The sequence below is a fragment of the Pleurodeles waltl genome, chromosome 1_1, assembly GCF_031143425.1.
Source record: "Pleurodeles waltl isolate 20211129_DDA chromosome 1_1, aPleWal1.hap1.20221129, whole genome shotgun sequence".
Classification (NCBI taxonomy): domain Eukaryota; kingdom Metazoa; phylum Chordata; class Amphibia; order Caudata; family Salamandridae; genus Pleurodeles; species Pleurodeles waltl.
This window is the reverse complement of record NC_090436.1, coordinates 129,007,945-129,031,670: the sequence shown is the minus strand read 5'-3', so window position 1 is coordinate 129,031,670 and position 23,726 is coordinate 129,007,945. Positions and strand designations below refer to the sequence as shown.

At 43.5% G+C, this 23,726-nt stretch overlaps 1 protein-coding gene across 2 annotated transcripts in view; it reads left to right on the top strand.

The window, feature by feature from the left end:
- EPG5 (ectopic P-granules 5 autophagy tethering factor) overlaps nt 1-23,726 on the top strand; it is a 568,130-nt gene that overhangs the window by 63,541 nt on the left and 480,863 nt on the right. For both annotated transcript variants that reach the window (XM_069218853.1, XM_069218854.1), the window contains exons 7-10: nt 558-663; nt 8,067-8,181; nt 9,355-9,505; nt 22,345-22,500. In XM_069218853.1, coding sequence (XP_069074954.1) covers nt 558-663; nt 8,067-8,181; nt 9,355-9,505; nt 22,345-22,500 — 528 coding nt within the window. The remainder of the gene's footprint in view (nt 1-557; nt 664-8,066; nt 8,182-9,354; nt 9,506-22,344; nt 22,501-23,726) is intronic.

The window sequence follows — 23,726 nt, the reverse complement described above, 5'->3', positions numbered from 1 at the left end:
AAGTTGATGGACTTGTCATTCTGTCAAACTCAACCCAATGATCTTGGTCCCAGATCTACTGAAGAACTGATCTCAAATTGCACAACAACTTTTTGCAACCAATTAGTTATCTTCCAAACCAACCTATCGGTCTAATAAATATTATTCAGGGAGGTCTCAATTCGTGACAGACTCCTATTTGCTATAACAATATGAATGGTGGCCTGCAAGGGACAGCAAACCACCATGCTTATCTTTGCATTGAAAATGGAAGTCTTTTTTTTGTAGCAGGCCTATATCCTAAAGGAAAGTGGGATGCTTCTGTGAGAACAGGCAGTGATCCTGTGCAAATCAGTCTGTAACTTTCCAGTGTTTGCAACCTGGATTACAGTTACAGACTATTGATGCAAGCTCTCACTGATGTATTAAATCAGTGTGTTTGCGACCTTTAAAATGTTTAGTACATATGGTCCTTGAATCATAGATAAAGAGGGTGTTAGTCAAGATAGTTTTGTGTATGGAGTCAACACAGCTTGAATTAAATGTTTTCACAAGCTGTTTTATTTTGTTCCACACAGAAACCGTGCCAATTTTTTGTGTCATATGAAGCCAAGTGAAAAGAAAACCTCCACATCTGGGAATGAGTCTGGAAATTGGACACTGGTGGATGAGGGCGGCGAAGAGGTATCGTTTAACTTTTCCTCTGGGCACATTTATGATAAATTAATATGCCTTAGCTTCTGCAAAGGGAGAACATATCACGATAAGCATTAATTCAGTGTCAGCAAGCAGGAACCCAAGTGCAGTGTTTTTCAAAAACAAATGTATTTATCCATTTTACTACTATCTATTTGCTGGATGTGGATTGAATGTATTACAACATTTAAGGTATATGAGCAACAGTTTAGGTATGTGAGCAAATAGTGCCCATGGATCACATCCCGACCAGTTTGGTCCACATTAACCTATTTCATCTGTTTTTCAAGAAAGCCACAGACCTGGCAAATGATTCTTATTCAGATTATATGTTAATGTTGTCTCTTGTGGATATCCTGAAAATCTGGCCTTTGAGATCAACATGGTTAAGAGCAGGTTTAGATAAAAGGTGACATGAAGAAGAGGTTCCTAAATTCACAAGCTGGGCTAAATATTCACACTGTCAACATCAGATGGATTCATATCCAAGGTACACAATATGTTTGATACAGACTTCTACTCGCAAATTCCTCACCTTTTGAATATTCCCATGCATCAGACTGGATCCAGAAACTTTTCCATACTACCTCTGTGCTCTGGAAAGTGGTAGCATTGGCTCCTCACTGATGCTGTTCTGCTCCTGAAGTGATGTATGGGGCATATATGTGCCACTCCTGTGCACTGACGTCAGTTCCTTTCTTTTCGTGCCACCAGAGATCCGGAGCTTCTCTCTTCTCTTAGATACCCTTACATCAACAAAAAATTCAGTATGCAAAATATGTCACCCTCTAAGATGACAGGTTTTAAAGCCTTTAAAGTCTTTTGCAAACTGATGTCTGTGTCAGATTCTCATCAGGTTTGCCTATGGTGTCTGAGTTCGGACCATGACTCCAAGACCTGCAGAGACTATGCATTGATGAACCCGTAAGCCATCAGGGAATTTGAGACAAAACTTTGTTGCCTTGCACAAGAAGATGCAGCATCTGGACTGCTTAAAGTCCTACTCCAAGCCTACGGCTCAATCCAGTTTCTGGAGTTGGCAGAGCCGCTCTAGAGGCCGTCTTTGTTGCGCTCTCAAGTCCTCCAATAAGCATACAAAACGCAAGAAGTCGAGGCGGTGTTCCGCTCCTTCGCAACCTTCCAACTCTCTCTTGTGCTCCTCCTTTGGGCCCTATATTCCTATGTTCCTATTTCTGAAACCAACCTTATTTTCACATCCATCAAACTTAATTGGAATGCTAGTGATTTACAAACTGATTTTCAAGGAATTCTGGGGCGGCAGTGGCCACAATGTTGTACAATTTTATTAAATAACATGCACATAAATAGCTACGAGAGACTGTTTCTGTACAAACACATATGGTTTTCGCTTGCTCTCCCATATCTCTGCTTTGTGATTCCTTCACCAGGATTACCTTTCAAATGTAGTAGTTAATCACACTGTTTTAAGCATTCACAACCGAAGTTTAAATGCAAATACAACTATGAAATAAGCTAAACTTAAAACTCCATTTGTATTAATTGCAGATTTTAATTTGAAAAAATAGGCCCAGCACTCATCCTCCGATTGAATGGTCCCATTAACAGAACAAAAAGTAAAGGAGCAGATTGAACCAGTGCCTTATATCTTTACCTACATACAGCTTTCTTTTTTACGTTTTTTTGTCCTGGACCTTGCAGAAGCAATAAAAGACATGCTTAATTGTGTCCATCCTAATATAAAAACATTAATAAATATTTGCCAGTGTTAGCAGAAATGTGTTTCCTTTAAATTGATCTGGCCTGGTCTTTGCATGTATTAATATCTAGGACAAGCAGCAAGATTAGGTGATATGCCATGGTTGTAAACAGCCCACTCATGTCAAAGAGAGAAATATAGTAATTTGCCAAAGGATTTCCCTAATCAGGCCAGTGTTGTAGTGTCTCTTCTATGTTTAGTACAACATCAGTTCTTCAAGTTGAGGTTTTAATTCCCCAGTTACCCAAGGAATAACAACATGCTAAAGTTCTTATAGCTTTTCTATGCAGAGGAATTATCCTTTACATGTATGTTGGAGCCACAGGTCTCAAGGACCCTCCGTCTATCCCTCTCCTTCGAAATGGTCTGCCTTCCAAACTCCTATCCCTAGAATGACTTTCTAATTTTTGACAGGCAGACAGTTGTATGCTAGCAATTTATCTTATTCGTCACTAATTTCATAAAATATTTGTCACATCCTAAATGTCATCTCTACTGTTTTCTATGAAATGTGTATAATTCTCACTGGCTCTCCACTAATTTCATTTATACTGTATTACAGCCTAATTACTTATATGGCATACCCAGTCTGCTTACAGTATTCTAATTTAATTGATTTCTGCAACCAAGCCTATGAATCTACTACTTGATCACAGCTTTTCAAGCCTGTCAACTTACCGTTGGTCGTGGTCCTTTACTTTATAGTTGTTGGAATAGTCCTTAGATTCTCTTTTGTACCTCTGTTCTACCTTGTAGTTGGATGTATAAGAAATGTCTGATTCACCTTCTAGCCTCTCAATGGCCTGCCATGTGCTGTCCATTTAACTGCTGCTTATATTGGATCATATTCATAGACTAGGCTACTAGAATAGATCCCGTGTGGTTTGAAAAGCTGCAGTCTGGAAAATCAGTTCAGAGCAGAAAGTTTACCTGCTTTGTTTGTCTGATGTAAACCTCAAAAGTAATGGATAGAACCTAATTGAATTCTCTTTTATTAGCCAGAGGCTGGCTATTTAGCTAGTCCATCTCCAAATATTTGTAAACGTTTCCACAAAGGTCGGCCAGGCCTGACAGACAACATAGATGTAGTAGCTTTTGTCTGTAATAGATCCTGCCAACATTTGTTCCATTTAAATTTGTTTCTTGAAAGCAATCTATATCAACCTTGAAACAGCACCGATCAGCAAATAGTCCTCCTCTTTTCTGGAGATGTAGTCCTCCTACGATTGCATGAGATGACCTTTAACATTTGCTCGTGGGTCATAGTGAACTGTAAAGAATTATTGCAGAGTCAGCCTGCTTACTGTCATTTCAATCTGGATATAAACTGCCAGACTTCTCTCTGCTCAGGAGCTTTAGTTATGTCAAGTCTTCAAGCAATAGCATCCTCCCTGTAAAAAAACATGTGTATTCCAAGTCAATGACTCAAAACCAAATAAATGGTTCCAATTCCTTCCATTGTGAACTACAGTCTCAACAGGTGTGTCTCGGAATTTCAGTGAGCATTGTTTACTGACGGTGGAACTCTGTTTCTGTGAATACTCAGTTTGCTTGATCACAGATTGTGAAATTGTTCACTCTCTCTCCTCAAGATAACACCAGTGTTTGACAGACTTCCATTCTTTTACCACTTGACTCTCATCTAAATAATTTGTCTCATTGAAGCTCTATCATTCATACCCTGTGCATTTCCTCACCTTAACATTAAGAGACCAAGATAGCCCTGCCATATTGTGGATACTTTGGCATTTGTTTTTTTTAATCTTTCAACTTTCTGATGAGTGATAATGGATGGCTTAAGCGTTGCAGCATCTTTTTTCACCAGACATATTCCTTTTCTGTGTTGAACTTTTCAAGGTATTTCCAAGCTTTCCTATGGTTACATGGTTAGGGCTTTTTCTTTATAGCTTGCTCTTTAGGGGCTTTGTGTATGGTGACATTTTAAAAGGGCAGAAATGCCTAAACATATGTAATGCACTATGCTCTCTAGGGGCTGATTGAATGATTACATTGTAATGTTTTTAATGTGAGTATACAGTATTGCTATTTTCTCTGGCTATGCCCAGTAGGTGCCAGAATGTTTGGTTGAACTACCACGTTTTTCTCTGCTGGTCCCATGTGGTTATGCCCTCTATGGGCTAATTATATGGTTACACTACAATTCTTTAACTATATGCTATTTTTATGGTGGTGCCCTCTAGGGGCTGTTCTCACCATTTCAGTCGCAATGCTAAGTATAGGAAAGAATGCACAAACTCAAAGTCTATTTTTGATAAATGTTTATTATTGGGTTTCAATGATGATTGCGTATGTTTTATCATTATCATAATTATGGCAGATTCATGCCAAAGTAATATCCTTATTACACCATGACTGTTTGAACTCACTTGGTATGGTTGGGTGACCCCTTTACGGGGTCACCAGTGATTACACAATGTCATCTATGGTGTGTTCCATCTGCCAATGTATATTTGCAATTTACTGCGTAGTATTTAGTAGTATGTGTGTAATAAAAGTACTGGCTGGATAATCATTTGTTGAGTGTTATTATTGTGTGCGAGTGATTGGTGATTCCTAGCCAACACCCCCTTCTTTGAAGGAGATCTTAGGGCCTCATTACGAGTCTGGCGGACTCCTGGTGGTCCGACCGCCATATTACGACCCTGGCGGTTGGCCCTCTGCCCCCGCCAGGAACATGGTTCCCGACGGGGTGGTGGTGGTTGGAGCCGTGGTCAGCCACGGCAGTGCTGAATTCAGTGCCGCCGTGCTAATCACGAGTCCTCTTTCTGCCAGCCTTTTCATGGCAGGGTCCCCACCATTAAAAGGCTGACAGAAGGGCAGTGCTGGGGCCACTGGGGGGACCCGCACTGCCCATGACCATGTCGTGGGCAGTGTGGGGGCCCCCCTGCCCACGACCCTTGGAATGCGCACTGTCTGCTATAGGCTTGGGAGGAGTCAGCCTGCTCTGCGGTGGTCTCCTCCCCACGGGGCTGGCGGACAGACGGTTGGCCCGCCAGCCTCTTAATGAGGCCCTTAGAGTGCTCTGCCTCGCTACCCTGTGACAGACAAGCACTACATTGGGGTTTTGGGTCCCGCTGAGGACAGTTGAGGAACTATTACTTGATGTGGCCACACAACTAATAGCCCAATTTCCAACACTGAGCTGTTGAAGTTCGGCTACTGAAACCTTCTTCATAAGTACATGACCATACTGCATGAAGCTCATAGGCCTACTAAACGTGCATTACGTGGGGCCACATTGAAGACATTTACCCACTATTGCAACTCAAAACATCTTGAACTTCAAGTTCCGGTTTCAAGACATCATCTGCTAGCTTTTACACCTACAAAAGGCCAGTCTTTCATACACATCCATATGACAGCACTTAGCCTTTGGTGCGACATACATGCAGAATAAGCATTGCTCATTGGTCTTCTAAATCCCTCTGACTAAGGTGTTCATGGATGGACCTAACAGGGTAATACCCTCTCAAACACCTCCAGCCCCTGAATGGTTCTCACAAGGCTTTTTGGTCCCCTAATTTACTACTAATTCAATTGAGTAAAGTGTCCTTCTTAGCAGCTATAAAGTTGCTCAGACACATCAGCACTTACAAGAAAAGATCTAAAGTCTGTGCCCAAGGTAGCCTTTTTTTCCACAACAAACTGACCATTGAGCTTCCCATTTTCTTTCCCCACCATGTTTCATAGCAGAAAGAGCATTGCACACCTCAGGTCAAACGGGCACACTTGTGTCATATTACATGGTGGTAATTCTCTACTCATTGGCCTTCAGACTTCACAGTGGCACCCCCGGAGAGGCATCCTAAACACAGCAGCATGTCTCATCCAGGTCCCAAACAAATGTGATAACATCACTCCCATTCTGATGGAACTCCATTGGCTACCCTTCCCAGCCTGCACCATCTTGAAATCCAGCTGCATCATTTAGAAAGCCATCACATCCAGCACCCCTCTGATCTTGCACACAAGATCACAATCTCAGTGGTCCTGAACACACCTACAGCCAGGACACGATCAGACTGGACTACGAAGTCTAAAAAAGAACAGACACGACAATAGGCCTTTTCGATCTGTGCATCCTGGATGAGGGGCAACATTGGTCAGGCCTGCCCCAGCACTGCTTCAATTTAGGAACGAGTTGAACACTCACCTCTTTAAAGAACACTACATCACAATGCATTAACCGTGCTCAATGCAGCGTCCTCTTCTATTACTCACTATCTTTAAACTTGCCTTTGACCATATGTAGGGCTCTACTTCCTTTTGGTTACGTTTGTGCTACAGAAATAACATATACATTCAATAACGTATTCATACATATTGACAGGACAGAGTTATTTTGCAAGACTAACCAACTCTTATTACATTCTGCTAAACTAAACAAAGGTCACCCAATTTCCAAGGTTGGGTTTGCAAAGTGGCTTGCCAAACGTAGCTATGCCAAAGCTAAATGGGTAATTATTGTACCACCTAGTGCACTCTCTAAATACACAAAGTGTGTGACGATGCTTTCCTAGGTAGCATCCCATTAGTAGACATCTGCAAGGCAGCTACCTTGTGAACCCCACACACCTTTACAAAGCACTCTCGTTGGACATACTTGCCCATCATCGGGCTCTGGGTAGCAAAACTGTATTAAGAACATTGTTCAAAACGTCTGCATCATCTGCCTGCTAGCTACTGCTTAGGAAGGAACCACTTTACAGTTAATGCTTCACAGTTAATGCAGAGCATGCGTATCTACAGCCACACATGCTGCGCACGGAAAACGTTACTTTCCCTGTAAGCATCTGTTTGTAGCATGTACTGCTGTAGATTCACATGCTGTCACCCTCCTGCTTTCTCACTCTTCACTTGTTTAGCATCTTAAAATGCACACTGTACATCATAGTTGTCTTACTCTACACTCCATCGTCACTTCACTCCAGCTGAGTACAGAACAATCTAGGGTGGTGTCGGTGTCCATGCACCAACTCCAAGCCCAACACTATGTGGCAGGAACAGTGTTACATGCTACAAACAAATCCTCACAGGGTCAGTAATGTTTTCCTTTTTTTACTCAAAGCAACTTGATTCAGAGGGCATTATGTGTGGAGAGGCCTCATAGGACCATTATAAGTAATCACAACTTATCTTCCCTGGTCAGTCTATTTCAGAATTATGTTGTTTTGTTGTTGCAGTGCTCTCCTAGATGAGAAGCTGTCACCATATCAGTTCTGAAATTATTAGTGGAAATTTGCTCCAAAGAGCCCAACCTCCAATAAGGGAGATATCATGTGTGATATATATATTTGCTATTTGCATTTTATGTTGATTTTGTACATACTTAGTAGATAATACCTTAACAAAAGTTAAGAAGTCATAGATGGCATTGGTACAAAATTATACTTTCTTAGGCTGTTGAATGAAAATCACAAGTTCTGGAGGTTATAATTGATTCCCAAAAAAGCATTGAGCTTGTATGTTTTGTTCTTACATGTAAAGAAAGTCTAAAATGTTCCAACACATTTGTGACAGAGACAAGATCCCTAGCGAAAACAATCTTAGATGCATCTTGTTCATCATCATGTCCATGGTGCAATGCAAGTTACATTGAATACTAAACTGACATCTCTATTTATGTATGAAGGATGAAGATCCAGAGAGCAGTTGGATTCTTCTTTCTGAAGATGACCTGATTTCGCTTTTGTCCCAGTTACCTTTTGATGAACTTTTTAAGCATTTACTTGGATTCAATTCAAAAGGTAAGTTAATGGCTCTAGACTTTTGAAAAATATGTGTTACCTAGATTGTGAGCAACAAAAGATCTACTTTATAGCCTTGTGATTTAATTTTCGATTATGGCTATGGAGGTCTGTGGCCAAATGTAATATTGACGTACTATGTGTTTGTTTCGCATGTGTGATCTTTGCAGTGTGCTGGAATTAACAATCCAGTGCAGGTCAAAGTGACCGTGCAGTCATAGAAATGATGGACTATTGCTAATTTGGTGATGAAAGCAGAAAAGGGCTGCAGTTCTACAACCTTGCACTTACAGGGTGTCAGTATTGCATCAACTATCTTTTAAATGGACAGGGGACGCAAAGTATTGAATACAGTGGCACCTACTCATTGGTGGTGCATAAAACAATTCATCAAACCCTTTTCTCCTCCCTTTGGTGCCTGCAGTTGCTACTCACACTTTTGGAAGCCTGTCCTCCACAAACAGTTTCCACTTTGTGAATGTTAACAGACTCACGAGGACAGCTGGTAATCTTTCACTGCTTCGCAGCCGGAGATACAGTTGAATACAATTGATGTGTTCCTTGCAATTGAAAAGACCCTAGAACTTGCTCTTTTTCTCGAGACTCAAAAGAAATTGCAACACTGACATTGCAGGTCAAAACAATGGTTGTTGCTTGCTATGCTGGATTAAGAGTTATCATTTTTCTTTTTCACCCAGATAGTACCTGCACTTGTCACAGCATACTCATTGCAAGAGTTAGAAGATTTCATACATCTGTCTCTAATCCTAGTCTTGGCCATATATGTTTAGTGTTGTTCTATGCAAACCACATTCACTCCTGATAATATGTTTACTAAGTTAATATATGCTATAGAAAGATATGTGTCAGTGTACTTTGTAAGAATGGAAAAAATATTGTAGTGTGTCCTGGTTAGTACTGTTTCATAATATATGTACTGAAACACTGTTCCGTAGCCTCCTGGTTTCTGCCAAATTTTCTCAACTGGATCCTAGACATGTTGTGTACAGTGCCTCATGTTTAAGAGGCTCCTGATGGAAACAACATGTTCCATGTAAAGTGTGCTATTACTTGCTCACCTTTTAGACTGGTGGTGTAACTCTCAGTGTTGGCACAGCAGTTACATACATTAATTTATCTTATTATTTTCATTTTCTTTGTTTGCATTTTAAGGCAACTACACACCTGAAAAAACGACATCACAGGAAATGATGAAGGTTTTTGCATTCACTAATTCCTTAATGGAGCTCCTTGCAGTTGGGCTGGAAACATTTAACAGAGCACGCTACAGGCAGTTTGTGAAACGAATTGGTCGGATAATCAGGTATACAAAATAGGTAACACTGTTGTAAGCAGGCATCATGCAAATAGCTAATTATGGCTACCTCACTAGTTATTTGTGCCATTTTCTATTGAAATTATAGGAAGAACTGGAAGCGGAAAAACAATATAGATATTACAAAGTAATATATATTTTATGTTCCTTCTTAATTATAAAATCATTTTATTTTTCTCTCACACTTCCCACATTCCTATCACCATTACACTTGGTGCACTATTCAAATCCTACTTGTTTAGAAACTACATGACTACGTGGAAAATTTAAAAGCCAAAGTATCTTTAATGCGTTGTCCCCTAGGATTTCCAGTACCTTCTCCCTTCCCTTATTTCTTGTTGTTGCAAAAATGAAAGTGAACTCTGCTTTTACATCATCATGTCTAAGTTATGCTCTGGTACATTTAATAAACTGCATTTGCAGTAGAAAAAAACAATATGATTCTTTTGCCAACTTAAGCAGAGGGGCTTGATCATTTTGGAATAGTACACTGTCTAAGAACTTATGATGTGCAAAGCTCTTCCCAGCCATTAGGTAATCCTACCCTAGGAGCCCCATGTTGTTCTACAAAAGGGCCTTTCTTCCTTTGGCACCAATAACTCCATTGATTTTTCACTTTGTTTCATGAATCAAATAAACTCGGCTAGTGGACCAGTTTATTTTGATACAGGTAACTTACCTCTGGAATTCTCTGCAGGAGTCATTCTGCTGTCTTTTGGATCACTTAGACATTGAAATGCTCTCCAGAATAGAAAGGTAGTGGCAAATGGCAGTGCATTCTTAATATGACCATTTTATTGAACCTAAACCATCTCTACGGTCGTCCTAGACTTTAAGTGAGCTACAAACATATATCAGTAAGTAAACGCTCATTGTATGATTAATTAAACATCTTCACAATAATAAAAAAAGACATTACAGTGCAGTAAATACCTTAAAACTGAAATATGGTTAAAATGATAACTTCAAATTCACTTAATTTGAAAAATGGAAAACAGGTAAAGTGCTAAATTAGCTCTGAGGTACCGTTGTTAAAGCAGCATGTCAAGTTCGACCACCTGGTCCGTACCACTTAGTGCAGACTAAAGGAGTAAAAAATGCAAGACCTAAAATAAAAGTATCACAATAACATTTCAAGTTCAAGCCAAGGTGCAGCGTGCCTAGGATGTGGAAACTCAGCCAACCAAAATGCAGAGTGCCTAAGGTGTGGAGGCTCAACCAATGCCTTTTCTACAGCAAACAATGCGTTTTTACTCAGCGCAGATCTGAGGTAATAATAAGTTCATAAGTTAGATTTATATTGCAGGTGTGATGGCCACTGCCAGTTTCATATTAACTAATGTAACATGGAAAAGGAATGATATGCAAAGCTAAATCTAAAAATACAAGTGGTGAAACAGCATTTCAAGCTCAAGTCAGTGTGGAGGATGCCTTGTTCGAAGTGGCTCAGAGTTCTGGCAGTAAATGGGAAAACAGCATTTCAAATTCACCTGGCACACGTCAGTTATCGCCTGCTCTTAGTTATTCCCTAGTATGGAATACTGTCTTGTCATTCTTGATGGTTCCATTGGGACATCTCATAAATAGGCAACAGTAACTGCATCCCTGCAAATTCTTATCTCATGCTTTAGAAGTAATGACTTCAGCAAAATGTGTCCGTGAGTTTTCACCGCTGGGCAACAGCATAATAAATGGCGCAGAGACTCAGTTTCATACATACACAAACAACAGTGTTACTGCCTTCTGCTTTTAGACTTCCAGTGTTCTCAAAAGTCCCATAGTGGTGAAGCCAGCAGTCTCATATGGAGTATGTTTTTTAAGGTGGACCTACCCAGGGGGGCCTTCAGGTAAGGCTGAAGAGCTGCAGTCTAATGTGATTAAAGCAAACAAAGGACCCCAAGAGTGAGCATAACTTCCTGCAGGAAGTTTAGACAGTTGTCTTTCTTTGAGTTTTTAAAATGCACTTCAACTGTTGGTAAGTTACCACCTTGTGGATAGAGAGTCCGAAGTTCATGTTTAGGAAGCTAAAAGCATTCTGCAGATAATTTGACTAGAGGCTTGACTCTGTTTTGAAAATGGCCCGTAGTGTGCTTTTAATTGAACCTATTGAGGCAGAGGTGACCTGGTAGTAGTATTTTACAATGGCTATTTTGCACTCAAAATGCACTGTATGTGTTTTGGTAGTCCAAAAATGTTCCTGTAAGCTGCAGATTGACACTGCTCAAGGTCAGTCGATAGTGACCCAGGAAAGGCAAGATGCCCACAATTTATGGCCAGTAGCAGTTTAGCCCGAATGGCTATGCGAAGGCCTTCTGTGGTAGGACCTTGTAGGTTTCAATGGAGTTTTCCCAATGCAAATGTTGTTTTTGCTGCCTTTTTCTTTATTGCCTTGAACTGTAAAAATTATTTACTTGCGTCAGACAGCCAGACACCCAGGTAATTATATTTACTCGTTGTTATTATGTTAAGAGACCCAAGGTTCCATCTGTGTTGATATTTTTCTTACGCTGCCCAAAGATCAGACCCTTGGTTTTTGCAATGTTAGCTGTTAGGCAGTTCTTGATGTTAAAAGAAGAGGGTATGCTTAAGGACCTCTGCAATACAGGTGTGATCCAGGATAACAAGGTTGTCTGCGTAGCCCTGGGTTGCATTACAAAGGATGTAAGGATTTTGAAGGCCCCCCCACCCCCTGGAATGTCCATCCTGCCCCATCCAGCCTGGGAGATGACGTAACACCTCTGCCCAGTGCAGGCTTTTGTCTCTGGGTCATGAAAGCACCATGGGGGTCTGGAGACGTGTCTGTGGTGGCTGAACTGGTCAGGACCAGTCAGTCAACACACTAGTAGCTTGTAGGTTTTCAGGGGGCACCTCTAAATTGCCCTCGGCATGCATTTATTAATAAAGCCATAACTAGAATCAGTGTGGGTTTATTATTCTGAGATGTTTGATACCAAATATCCCAGGGTTCAAAGAAGCCATCATGTAGTCTGGGAACTTGTGGTGACCATTGTCCAGCACATGGATTTAAAATGGCTTCCCTATACACTTACTATGTCTATAAATCGACAAAGACATATTAGGGGCATATTTGCTCATGCATGTATGCGCTCACACAAAATATAATGCACCCTGGCTTAGGGCTGTAAGGCCTACTAGGAGGTGACTTAAATATATTGCATGCAGTGTTAGGGGACATGGCACACAGGCTGTGTACCTTGTACGAGTTTTCAATTTTGGGAGCACCTTGTCACACAACCTGTAATGGCAGTCTGCATAAGGTTGGTGCTGGGTCCCTCAGAGTGGCACACGTTGTGCTGCAGATCTTAGGGGCCGTCTTCAGTACCCATGCCTTAGGGACCAGGGGTACCATTTACTAGGGGCTTATAGGGGGCTGAAGGGCCAGGTCACTTGGGAATTAAATGACCAGGTGTCTTGTTTTACGGAAGGAACACTTGCTCTGCGGACCTGGTTAGCCGGAACCCAGTGCACTTCAGTCGAAGTTGCATCTAAAAACCAGGCAAAAAGTGGGGTGGGGTACTTCAACCAAAACCCAGCTCCCTACAGTGCCTAATCCTAGTTTCCAAGTATTGTACTTGCACAGTACTGTGTATCAGTCTTCAGATCATCCTGAGTGCTCTCGCCAGTGGGAAGAGTGTAACCAGTCCCTCGTTTTTAATCTTTCCTGTAGGACACTATAAGATCGCTCTACCTCCACCCCAATTCTTCTGTTCTAGAAAAAGTTAAATTCTATTTTGCCTGTTTGAGGGTCTAAACGTACAGAAACATTTTCTGGAGGTTACCAATGCCTGTTATTTCGCTGGGCCAGTTAGTATCAGTGTACTTTATGTGAGATGTTTTCTTTTCGTACAGTAGCTATGGCTTATTACTAGCTATAGAGGCAATTTCTGTCTTGATTGTCTACATTCTGTCAGATGTACCTATGTTCTTTGTGTGACAACCTCTTCTCTATAGCTATCAAAACTATCCTTCCTTTGCAGGTATGGTCAGTCAGTCTACCTGAAACGCTGCACATCTGTCTCTAGTCTTTTCTGGCTACTTTTTAAACACTGAAACATTGGAGCTATTCTTTTTAATGTTATGGATTTTTCACTCACAGCATATTCTTTTGTACACAGCTATTCAGTATTATTTTGTCGTAATCAAATAAGCATTATAAATTAATAGACTATACTTCCTTATTTTGACACTTCTGTGTTTCTTATTTGGGTGGCTCTTTGAACTTATACGTTTGTGCATTACACAGGTGTGGTGCAATCAAGAGCAGTCTGAGCATTTCAGATTTAGTTAGTATTTAGGTCTACCATCAGGTGGCTCAGGAATATCTGACTCTTAATCACTTATGATAGTTGATAGGATCATTCAAATTGAGTCGACCTCAAATTTACGTACAGCTTGCTGAAATTTGGAGAGCGGTAATCTGGGTATATTTGGAAACATACAAAGCTGTCTGATTACACCTAGATTTGTTTTAATTTTTTTATTGCATTTATTAAAGGGTACAACATATCAACACAGTTACCATCACATCAGTCAGAAGGCACAATTAGCCCAAAAGTGTGATAAATGAGCCACGTGGTATTACATTACAGACGACGTTGGGCCTAAGATCCCCCAGATTCATTTACAGGCTGCCTGCCCTGTAGTATAGTGTCATTTAGTCAAAACATAAAACAGCTGGGATATACAGCTCAGTCGTATTATTCAACGTCAGCAATAGCAACCCACAAAAGTGAATAAGAAAAACAGAAATAGAAAGGAAAGAAGGGGAGGAGGGGGAAGAGGACTGGGGGTCTGCGCAGCATTAGCATCACCCCTAAAAGGGAATGATGTGATCCTGTCACCTCAAGGAGGGGTATCGTCTACTTATGTCTGATACCTTGCGTCAGCAGCTACTTACACCCCTACGGCTGGGACACGAGGAATGATTGCAAGGGAGTCCATATGTCATGTGGCTGGGAGTTAGATGGCATCAATTCCCAGTAAGCTGTTGGTTGTTCCTGACAATATGCAGCATTTCTCAACCACTCCTTACAGCGGGGAATCAGTTTCGTCCCCCAGCACATCGCCACTCTATGCTTGGCCAGCACCAACAGCAACCCCACTAGTTTCCTGTGGTTGGGGGGAACTTCCCTGACATACCCCATAAGGACAATTTTTGGAGACCGCGGCAGTGTGAGCCCGACCATTTCCTCAAGCGCATCTAGCACCTCTATCCAGTATCCCTGCAGCGCCTCGCAGCTTCACGCCAGGTGCAGAAAATCCGCCTTGGGCGCTCTTGCATCTCTCGCATCTATCATCCGTCCGGACGCCCATCCTCTTGAGGCGTCTCGGCTTATAGTACAAGCGGTGCAGGAATTTACACCTAAATGGTTGTATGTGTTGGAATTGGAGAAAAGAATAGAATGCCTGGTGGCAGCCTTAGAAATTCAAAACTGATATGGCTAACACAAACATCCACAGCAGTATTTCAATATTCTTTTCACCCTTCTATTGTTAAGCCTGCTGAAATGCTATGGACGTCTAGAGGAAGACATGATTGTATTATAACTTTCTACTTCAGAATAGACTCCCCAGTTGATACAAGAACCATGCTTAGTGTTAGGCAGTGGTCCTAAAAAGCCAGCTAGATTTCCTGTGGACGAAAGTTTCGAAGTCCTTTCTTTTCTGCTTCACCACTTGAAAGTACATTATTGACATTATTAAACAAGTCTTTCTTTTTGATAAGTTAGAATATAGAGGTCCAGATCTGTAACCTTCAACAGCTTTTACAGTGATTCCATTTTGCCTGCTCTTCTGTTCAGTGTTACGAGCAGAGATTATGTAAAAGTGTGGAAAATGGCAGATTTCATATCACCTGCATAGTATTTTGCAAATTCTTCTCACTCAGGTTTTGGATTTAGAGAGACTCTGCAGGCATTGAGTGTAAAACTCATCAATTTGATTGATTGCAGGTTGGACTATTGTGAGGTGTCCTGCGAGCATCTGTGTGCCCTTTGGTGTACGATTGTGCAAAATAGGCCCTGAGTGTAAGATGTTTGAAGGAACGGATACCATTGCAACAGTACACAAAAAGGCTGCGGCACGAGGTGTGTGAAGATTCATATGTGAGACAGATGGAGATTCTGGTGGTAGGACTAGTTTGCAGAAATGTTACCTCCTTTTCCCATTTCAAAATCTTTTAGTTAATTTGTGCAGTTTTCACAGATTTAAATTACATGTCTGCAACAGTTTATTTCTGGAACCAAGCCTAAATCCCTTGCAGCTGACACGGTCCTTTGTACGGGTTAAGAGTTTGAGTCTAGGCTATCCACTCTCTTTTTTCTTTTCTTTTATTCTCAAAGCAAGCATATAGCATCAACTAGCCATATCACGCAGTAGAGCCAAAGACAGTAAACGTACAGTAAGTCCGGCCTAGCCAGAGGTTAGCTGACTGGCATTTGGCATGCATTTGTCCAAGACAGTGCTTGGTCACAACAAATAACAAGAAAGCAAGAGAACATAAGTAGAATATATAATGTCAACTATAGGTCGCTTGCATGAGGCAGTCCCTTGTGTGTGCAGATAGAGGCGAGAACCGTGGAGAGTGTAGTAAAGCGTGAGGCTCCAAAGTTGGCAGGAAAAGGGATAGAGAAGCGTTGTAGCGCCCTTTGCCATGGCGGGTTGAAACAGGTGAATCTGAGGCATGTGAAATATTAGAGGAGGTGGTGCCATAAAGCTTGAAATTTAGTGTCCGTTTGATGTAGGCTTTGATTTAGTTGCTCCATTGCCATAGCGTGTCATACGCGGGTGAACCACTGGGCGATAGATGGAGGTGTCTGCGTCTTCCGGGTTAGGGCAATTGGTTGTCGTGCTTCATGGAGCATATAGCTAGTGAGCTTTCAGTCGGCGTGGGTCATAGCACATAGGTCGGGGGTACGCCCAGAATCACTATGAGGTAGGTGATGGGTAGTAGATAACCAACGACTGAGTATCTCTTTCTAGAAGATTGTGATGAGACTGCAAGACCACCATATGTGGTAAAAATTTCCCAGCACCAGGCCACACCGCCAACACTGTGGTGAAGTGGAGGGGTAGATGGCGGCAAGGTGTACTGGGGTATAGTACCATTGGAGCATAAACTTGTATGACGTTTCCTGGAGAGCAAGTCTATGATATGTCTTGGGTATATCTCGCCACAGGGTTTCCCACTGCTTGGCTGAAATATAAGTTTGTGACGGCATGCCAAGAGGTCTGGTACGCATGGGACTGCTGTGGGTACAATGTTGCAGTGTGCGGTTTGTATTAGAAATAAGGCCCCTGGATCCCGCATAGGACTGTATTAAGGTTTCAAAGGGCATATAGGGCTGGAAGAGCTCCAGGTATACCCCCGTATTAAGAGCCCAGTGCCTTAGCTGGCAGTACTGGATCTATGCTGTGTTTGGGAGCCGGTATTCCCTCTTACATTGTTCAAAGGTTTTCATGGTGGGTCCAATAAAAAGGTCACACAGGGTCCTGCATTCACCTTCATGCCAGGCTACGAAGGAGTGTGGATGAGGGCGCCGGAGGGGAAGGAGGTGAGGCCCCGTTTTAATGCTAACTTGTCCCAAATATTGGCGATAAGGGATCATGCGGTTTTGGGTAGCCAGGCCAGATCCCACAGGGGCCTACAGATGACTGCGTGGTCCCTATACAACTAGTGCTTCTTACTGGTGCGGTCAACCCACTCCGAGATGTAGCATAGATGGGCAGCCCAGTAATATTCAAGGAGGTTGGGGCAAGCTAGTCCTCCATTGACTGGGTCACGAGGCAACTGTGGGGGAAGGCGCCAGCTTGGGGTCATGCCATGGGTCGGACCAGACAAATTCTACGTGGGCATGGTCAATTGAGATGTAAGAGACAATGCAAGAGGGATTGTGTGACCAAGATGAGGTCTATGAGTGAGTCGGAAGGGGGCCCTTGGGAATAGAAGGAGTAGTCTTTTTTAGTCAGGGTGAATATAGCGGCATGCGTCTATGAAGCCTAGTTCAGCGATTTCCCGCATAAAGTGGGCTGACATGACCTATGAGAGGTCCTATCAAGCTCCGGGACCAGAGCCAGGTTGAAATCATCTGTGACTATCACATCCCCCGCACTCCATGAAGTTGTTCCTGCAGTACCTTTTGAAGGTAGAGGTCCTGTGCCGAATTAGGTGCGCATATATGTTGAGGATAGTGAGAGAATGTTGATTCAGCTCAACATGTATGCAAAGGAAGCTTCCCTCCCTATCTCTCACCACCACCACAGAAGAGCAGAAGCTCGATTTACAGAGGATGCCCACTCCTAGGGTTTTAGTGTCTATGCAAGCACAATAGCATAATGGATAATTCGGCTGCGTCATCCTGTGGCTATCAATCCTAATAAGATGTGACTCCTAAAGCAGGACAACATCTGGATCGTGTTGTAATATATATCTCCAGATTTGTCAACACTTATTTAGCGAGTTTAGGTCCTGTACATTGAGGGACAAAAGTTTTGTATCTGTTTAAGATGTCATCTATCACAGAAGGGCGAGGTACGGTTCCAAGAAGGTGGCATGTGTAGTACAGTGTGTAGAGTAGGTGGGGGGAATGGATAAGTGGTATCGTTACCTATGACACTCCCTCCAGGGCTCTCCCAGGCATGCAGTACAGTGGAGTCAGATGAGAACAGGGTCCCCACCCACCGAGGGAGGTAGATTGCGAATAGCATGGACCTCATAAGTATAAGGGGAAATCTAGTGAAGCAAGTGTAAGGGAAAATGCCATGGGTGTGCAGCCTAGGAAGAAAAAGCATACATAACATAACATCAACATACAGGTCAACCGGGCCCAACTCATCAGTCCAGGTCCTGCAGAAATCGGCACTAAGATGCACAGATCCTGCATGAGAAGTCACTCTCCTGGGGTGCGAATTGGGTGGGGCAGGTCACCAGGCAGGCACATCGGTAGAAGGCTAACTCTGGGTTTCATATCAGCTCCTCTCCAGGCCTCCACATGTCAGGGCTCGGCTAGACCGTCTGCGATTCGTCGTGGTACCCATCCGGTGCAAGAGGCTATGTAGGAGTGTGAGAGTGGGGCAACGTATTATAGGGAGCCCTTAGTAGAAGGTGCCGGAGAAGAACTTTTGCCCATCTTTCTGAGCTGCTGAATAATGTCACTTATAATCTCTGTGGAGGAGTCCTCCATTTGGCGCTTGGGAGGCCTGTTGGGTTTTACCACAGCCCACAAGGGGCAGAGTTCGTGCCTGGCCGGTTTACAGGACAATGAGGAGTCCTTGTCCTCCATGCCCTGGTCAAGTACAAGCAGGTGTTTCGCTTCTTCCAGAGAGTGCAAGGAGTGTCGCTTACCCTCCCAGGTAAACAGTAAAGCACAGGAGCGGCCCCATTGGTAGTGGATGCCCAATTTCCTAAACTTAGCTGTCACTATTATTATTAATCTCCTCCCCTGCGCAGGGTGACTGGGGAGAGGTCTTGATATAGTTAGATTTTGTGGCCTTTAAACATGAGGTCAGCCTTATGTCTGGATGCTTGGGTATATCTTCATTCTCCTTGAAGAAATGGACTCTGGTCTGGATGTCCGGGGCTGCATTGGGGTATCCTGGGGCAGAGGCCACTCTGTGTGCTCTGTCTAAGTTCGGAGTTCCCTCTGATTGTGTATAACACGTCGGCTGTAAATGCCATGATGTTGTCTCTCTCTGCGTCCCTTGGGACCCCTCTAATGTGTATGTTATTGCGGCAGCTCTGGTTCTCTAGATCTTCTTGTTTGACCTGCAGTTCAATTTGTTGGTCCTCAAGGGTCACAACTCGGCACCAGAGCACTTGTTGGTCTTCGGAGTGGGCATCCATGGTGCAATCCAAGTCATCTACTCGACCCCCTATTGCTGATACATCAATTTATATGTCACGAAGACAAGGTTTGAAGTCTGTCTTAAGGAAGATCCTTGTACCCTCTGATCATGTGTAACAGGCTGGCTGTGAATGCCGTGATGCTGTCTCCCTTTGCGTCCCTTGGGACCCCTCTAATGCGTATGTTATTGCGGCGGCTCCAGTTCTTGAGATCTTGTTTGGCCTGCAGTTCAGTTTGTTGGCCCTCATGGGTTGCAACTCAGCACCATAGCATTTTTTGGTCTTCAGAGCGAGCATCCATGGTGCGCTCCTCGTCATCTACATGACTTCCTATATTGGATACATCTCTTTTTATGTCGCAGTGGCAAGATTTAAAGTCTGTCTTAAGGGAGCCAGTCTCCTGCAGGAAGAGTGACAAGTACCACCTACATGATTAGAACAGGTGTTGTGTTTTCAGCTGCAGAGGGCAAGCCGCTTTCAACTAGTTTGACGTCACCTATTGAGGGCTTGTTCCAGAGCAAGGTCACCAAGATGTCTTTGGTAAGTTTTAAGTGTTGCATTGTAGCGGGGACCACAATGGCAAAGAGATGCCCAGAAAAAGAAGATCGGGCTCCAGGATGCTGCAGAGGAGTAGACCGCAGGGAAGGAGCATCTAGGGCTGTAGTTAAGGTGAGCTGAGAGGCCACGGCTAAGTCGAAAGCGCTCAGGAGCAGAGGGTGCCAGGTAGGTGAATCAAGGTCGCTCAGGGTCGACTGGTGAGTGAAATGGTGATCGTCTGAAGTGCAAGCTAAGCTGGCAACAGAGGCACTGGTACAAGTAGCAATAGCACGGACAACCCGTGTTTGCCGTCAGGGAGGGAGTAACAACAGCTAAAAGTGAGCGCCCCCTTGTGGGCAATAGCATCTCTGACAGCAGGCAGGATAGGGGCCGGTGCCCACAACAGGCTGGCAGCAGCGTTCTGATGTGTGGGAGTATTCCAATATGCAGCATAAGAAAGGTAAATCTGCAGGGGGACAGATGCAGTCAAAGAACAACTCCTGAGAGAAAACAGGCAGGCCTGAAAAGGCAGCAACAAGTGTTCATTGTTGTGGGAGCAGCTTTTTCCCTTCTCCAAACTCCCCAGAGGTGCTGCTGAGAGAACACCTTTTCATTTGCACGACAGGGAGCACAGGGCAGAAGGAGCCACAGCAACCTCCATGAGGCAGGCAGGAGGCCTTGAAGTCCCACACTGGCAGAGGTCCTGAAAGGAGGGCCGTACTCCCCAAGTCCCAAGTGCCAACAGAGTCAATTTGCGGGATCCCCCAGGCCACAATCCACAGAAAAGGGGAGGATGAGGGAGTCGGTTTACCAGGATGCTGTGTGTTGCCAGGGGATTAAAGGCGTAGGGTCGACCGTGGGCTTTAGGAGTCTGCCATCAGTCCGATAGGCCCGCCCTTCCTAGGCAGCTACCCTTGGTATCTACACCGGCTGGGCTGCGCACTGCTAGCCCACCTCCCCCCACCCAATCACACAGTGGGTAGGCGGAAGTGGTCTCCAAGTCAGCGGTGCAGAGCCTCTTCAAGTTGCAGGTGAGGAAAGGGCTGATGTTGTCCGAGGCTCCAGACTCTCACCTCTCCAGGGTTCGAACCATGGCAGCCTTCCTGCACCGGTGAAGGTCCTGGAGAGGAGGCTATGGCCTGTTGCAAAGTGGGGTCTCCCCTCCAAGCTCAAGCACTAACAGTGTCCACTCACAGGCTCCCCCCAGGCCACACACCACAGGAGTATGTAGGACGGGGCGGCAGCTCTCTCGGATGCCATTTGGTGCCAGAAGGCAAAGATTGTAGAATCATCTTTGAGATTCACGGGCCTACCAACATTCTGGATGGTCCCCCGTCCTCCCTAGACAGCTATCCTCTGTCTCAGCTCTGCACTGGCTATTCGCTGCAAGGCCCGGCCGCAGGGCTCCGTCCGCACTGCAGCCCCAGGCCACTCCTAGCCCTTGCTCGATCTGCGCACAGCAGGCAGGTGGAAGGGGTCCCCTATCCAGCGGTGCTGCACCTTCCTCGAGTTGCAGGAAAGGAGGGGGTTGATTACAGTTCAATGCGCCTGGGTTTCCTGGCACTGGCAACTCTTCTGTGTCAGGTACGGCACAGTTGGAACAAGATGGTGGCCATGAGGCAGCAAGATTACAAAGGAAAAGGTTCAGGAGCCACTGCCAGTACGGCCAGGAAAGGGCCTGCAGGACTCTCCCATTACCAGAGGGGGTGAGAGACTGTGCCCCCTAGGTTGTTTCCCTCGATCACTTGGTCCCGTGCTGCAGATGACACCGGATGGCCTGCGAGAGAACGATGAAGATGCATGTCACTCCATGCCGTGGCCCACTCTACTTTTGACTGCAGTTGTTGCTAATCCTTAATTAAGGAAAGAATAGTCAATGACAGCCCCCTGCTTGGTGTCATTGCCTTTTGTTCATGACATAATTCTCAGCTTATGTTTGATATTAGAAGTTAAAGTGTGTGTTTTCTCCAGCAAACATTTGCATGTCCTCCCCATCTCCATAGCACTAGATTTAGGCGGTGAAGTCTGAATTAAACCACAATAGGAGAGTGTGTTGTGTAGATTGATGCCTAGGATTGTGTCATTCAGTTGCCACGAAACAAACAAATATTATTTGCCAAATATTTAGGTAGGTTCTGGTCATTATTCCCGGCAAGATGTACAAACATGAATATAGTGCTTTGCTACATCATTTAAGATGCCTGGGATTTCATTTGAGCCAAGTTCTAAACAAAACAGATGATAAGGCCACTAAGAGGCAATGCCCCTCATTTTTGCTGGAGCAAAATGTAAATGATATGTGATGACCATACAAGTAGGTAGTTACTTTGAGTAGGCATACACACCCGCAAGACCATCAGTGTTTGTGTGGCTTATATTGAAGACTTGCTTTGGCAATTCATAATGGTTTCATTGTTCTCCACAATAGGATGACACTCTGTTATGTGAGCGATCACTGGGCACAGTATATTTACTACAACAAAGATGGCGAGAAGAATGTACCATTGTACTCCCTGGAGAAATTGCAACTGGAATATGATGAACTTTTTCTCAGAGCTGTTCTTTACGTTCTGAAGGCTAAAAGGTAAATTCTGACAAAATATTGCTGTTGATCAAATGTTTTTAAATTGTTGTTTTTAATACCACACCACATACAATGTGTTTCAACTGTAATCATGTCCCTACCATTACTGCTCCTTCATATATGCCTCAGTTTTTTCTATTGATTAGTAACTTTCACCGACTAAAGTCTTCAGCGTTAGGGCCAATGACGTTCAAAAATCCCTCCACCCTGTGATGGAGTTTCCAAATCCTGCACCGCTCAGTGAGTTCAAATAGATCCAGTATGGTTTTGTATGCAATTTGTTGTTATCAGTTAACTTTACAAAATTCAGTACTGTGCTCTAAGAACTTTTATTCTTGTTATAATTCTTCTAATTGTATCTTTACTTTGCAGCATTTGAGAGCTAAAATAGAAGATCTATAACTTTTGGTAGTTCCGATATGCTTGCACATTTTTTCTTTCTTGTCCTTGTAAACCTGTGAGTCTGAGACTATTCTTTATGTTTGTCATATTTCTTAATAGTCGAAAGTATGGAAAATTATTCTTCAGTGAGTACTGATGTAAATGAGGTCAATTGTTTCTGTCAGTGGGCCCACTGTAAATGTCTGTGTTGATTTGACCATTGTTTAGATTTACCAATACGTTATGACTATGTCTAGGAAAGTTATTTGGTGTCTTTCTGTGTCATGGGTGAAGTTGATTGTGTTGCTTATCATATTGAGCTCTTTAACCCTATGTTTTAAGTGATCTTTGTTCCAATGCTATGTATGATGAAGATTGCAACAACAACATGGGGGTATATGTTGCTCCTCTAGGGAATAATTCAGCTCGCTCAGCCAAGCTTGGCAGTTCGTTCTTGACTGTTCCCATTGGTGCAGAACCAAGACTGATTTGCATATATATCGGTACAAACTGAGGTGGCTTAATCGGCAAAAGAACTATGGACTTGTATGTAGCCCGAATAGTTACCAGTGGCTGAGATTAATTTAAGCATTCCATCCATCACTTTTTGTATACTTTTGCATGTCGCCCTGTGGGATGGGCGGGATGGGTGTTCCTAGAGATGGGTCCCATGCACACTGTGTCACTAGAACCAGGCTATATCCAGCTGATGAGCCCATAATAAGGGTGGAAGTGGTCCTAGGTTGCTTGTGTTCTGGTTCAGGGAGAAGTTGGCTTGGCAGTTCAGACTGGAATGTTCCATTGGAGCAGGGTCAAGACTTACATGCATATAGCTGGGTCCAAAC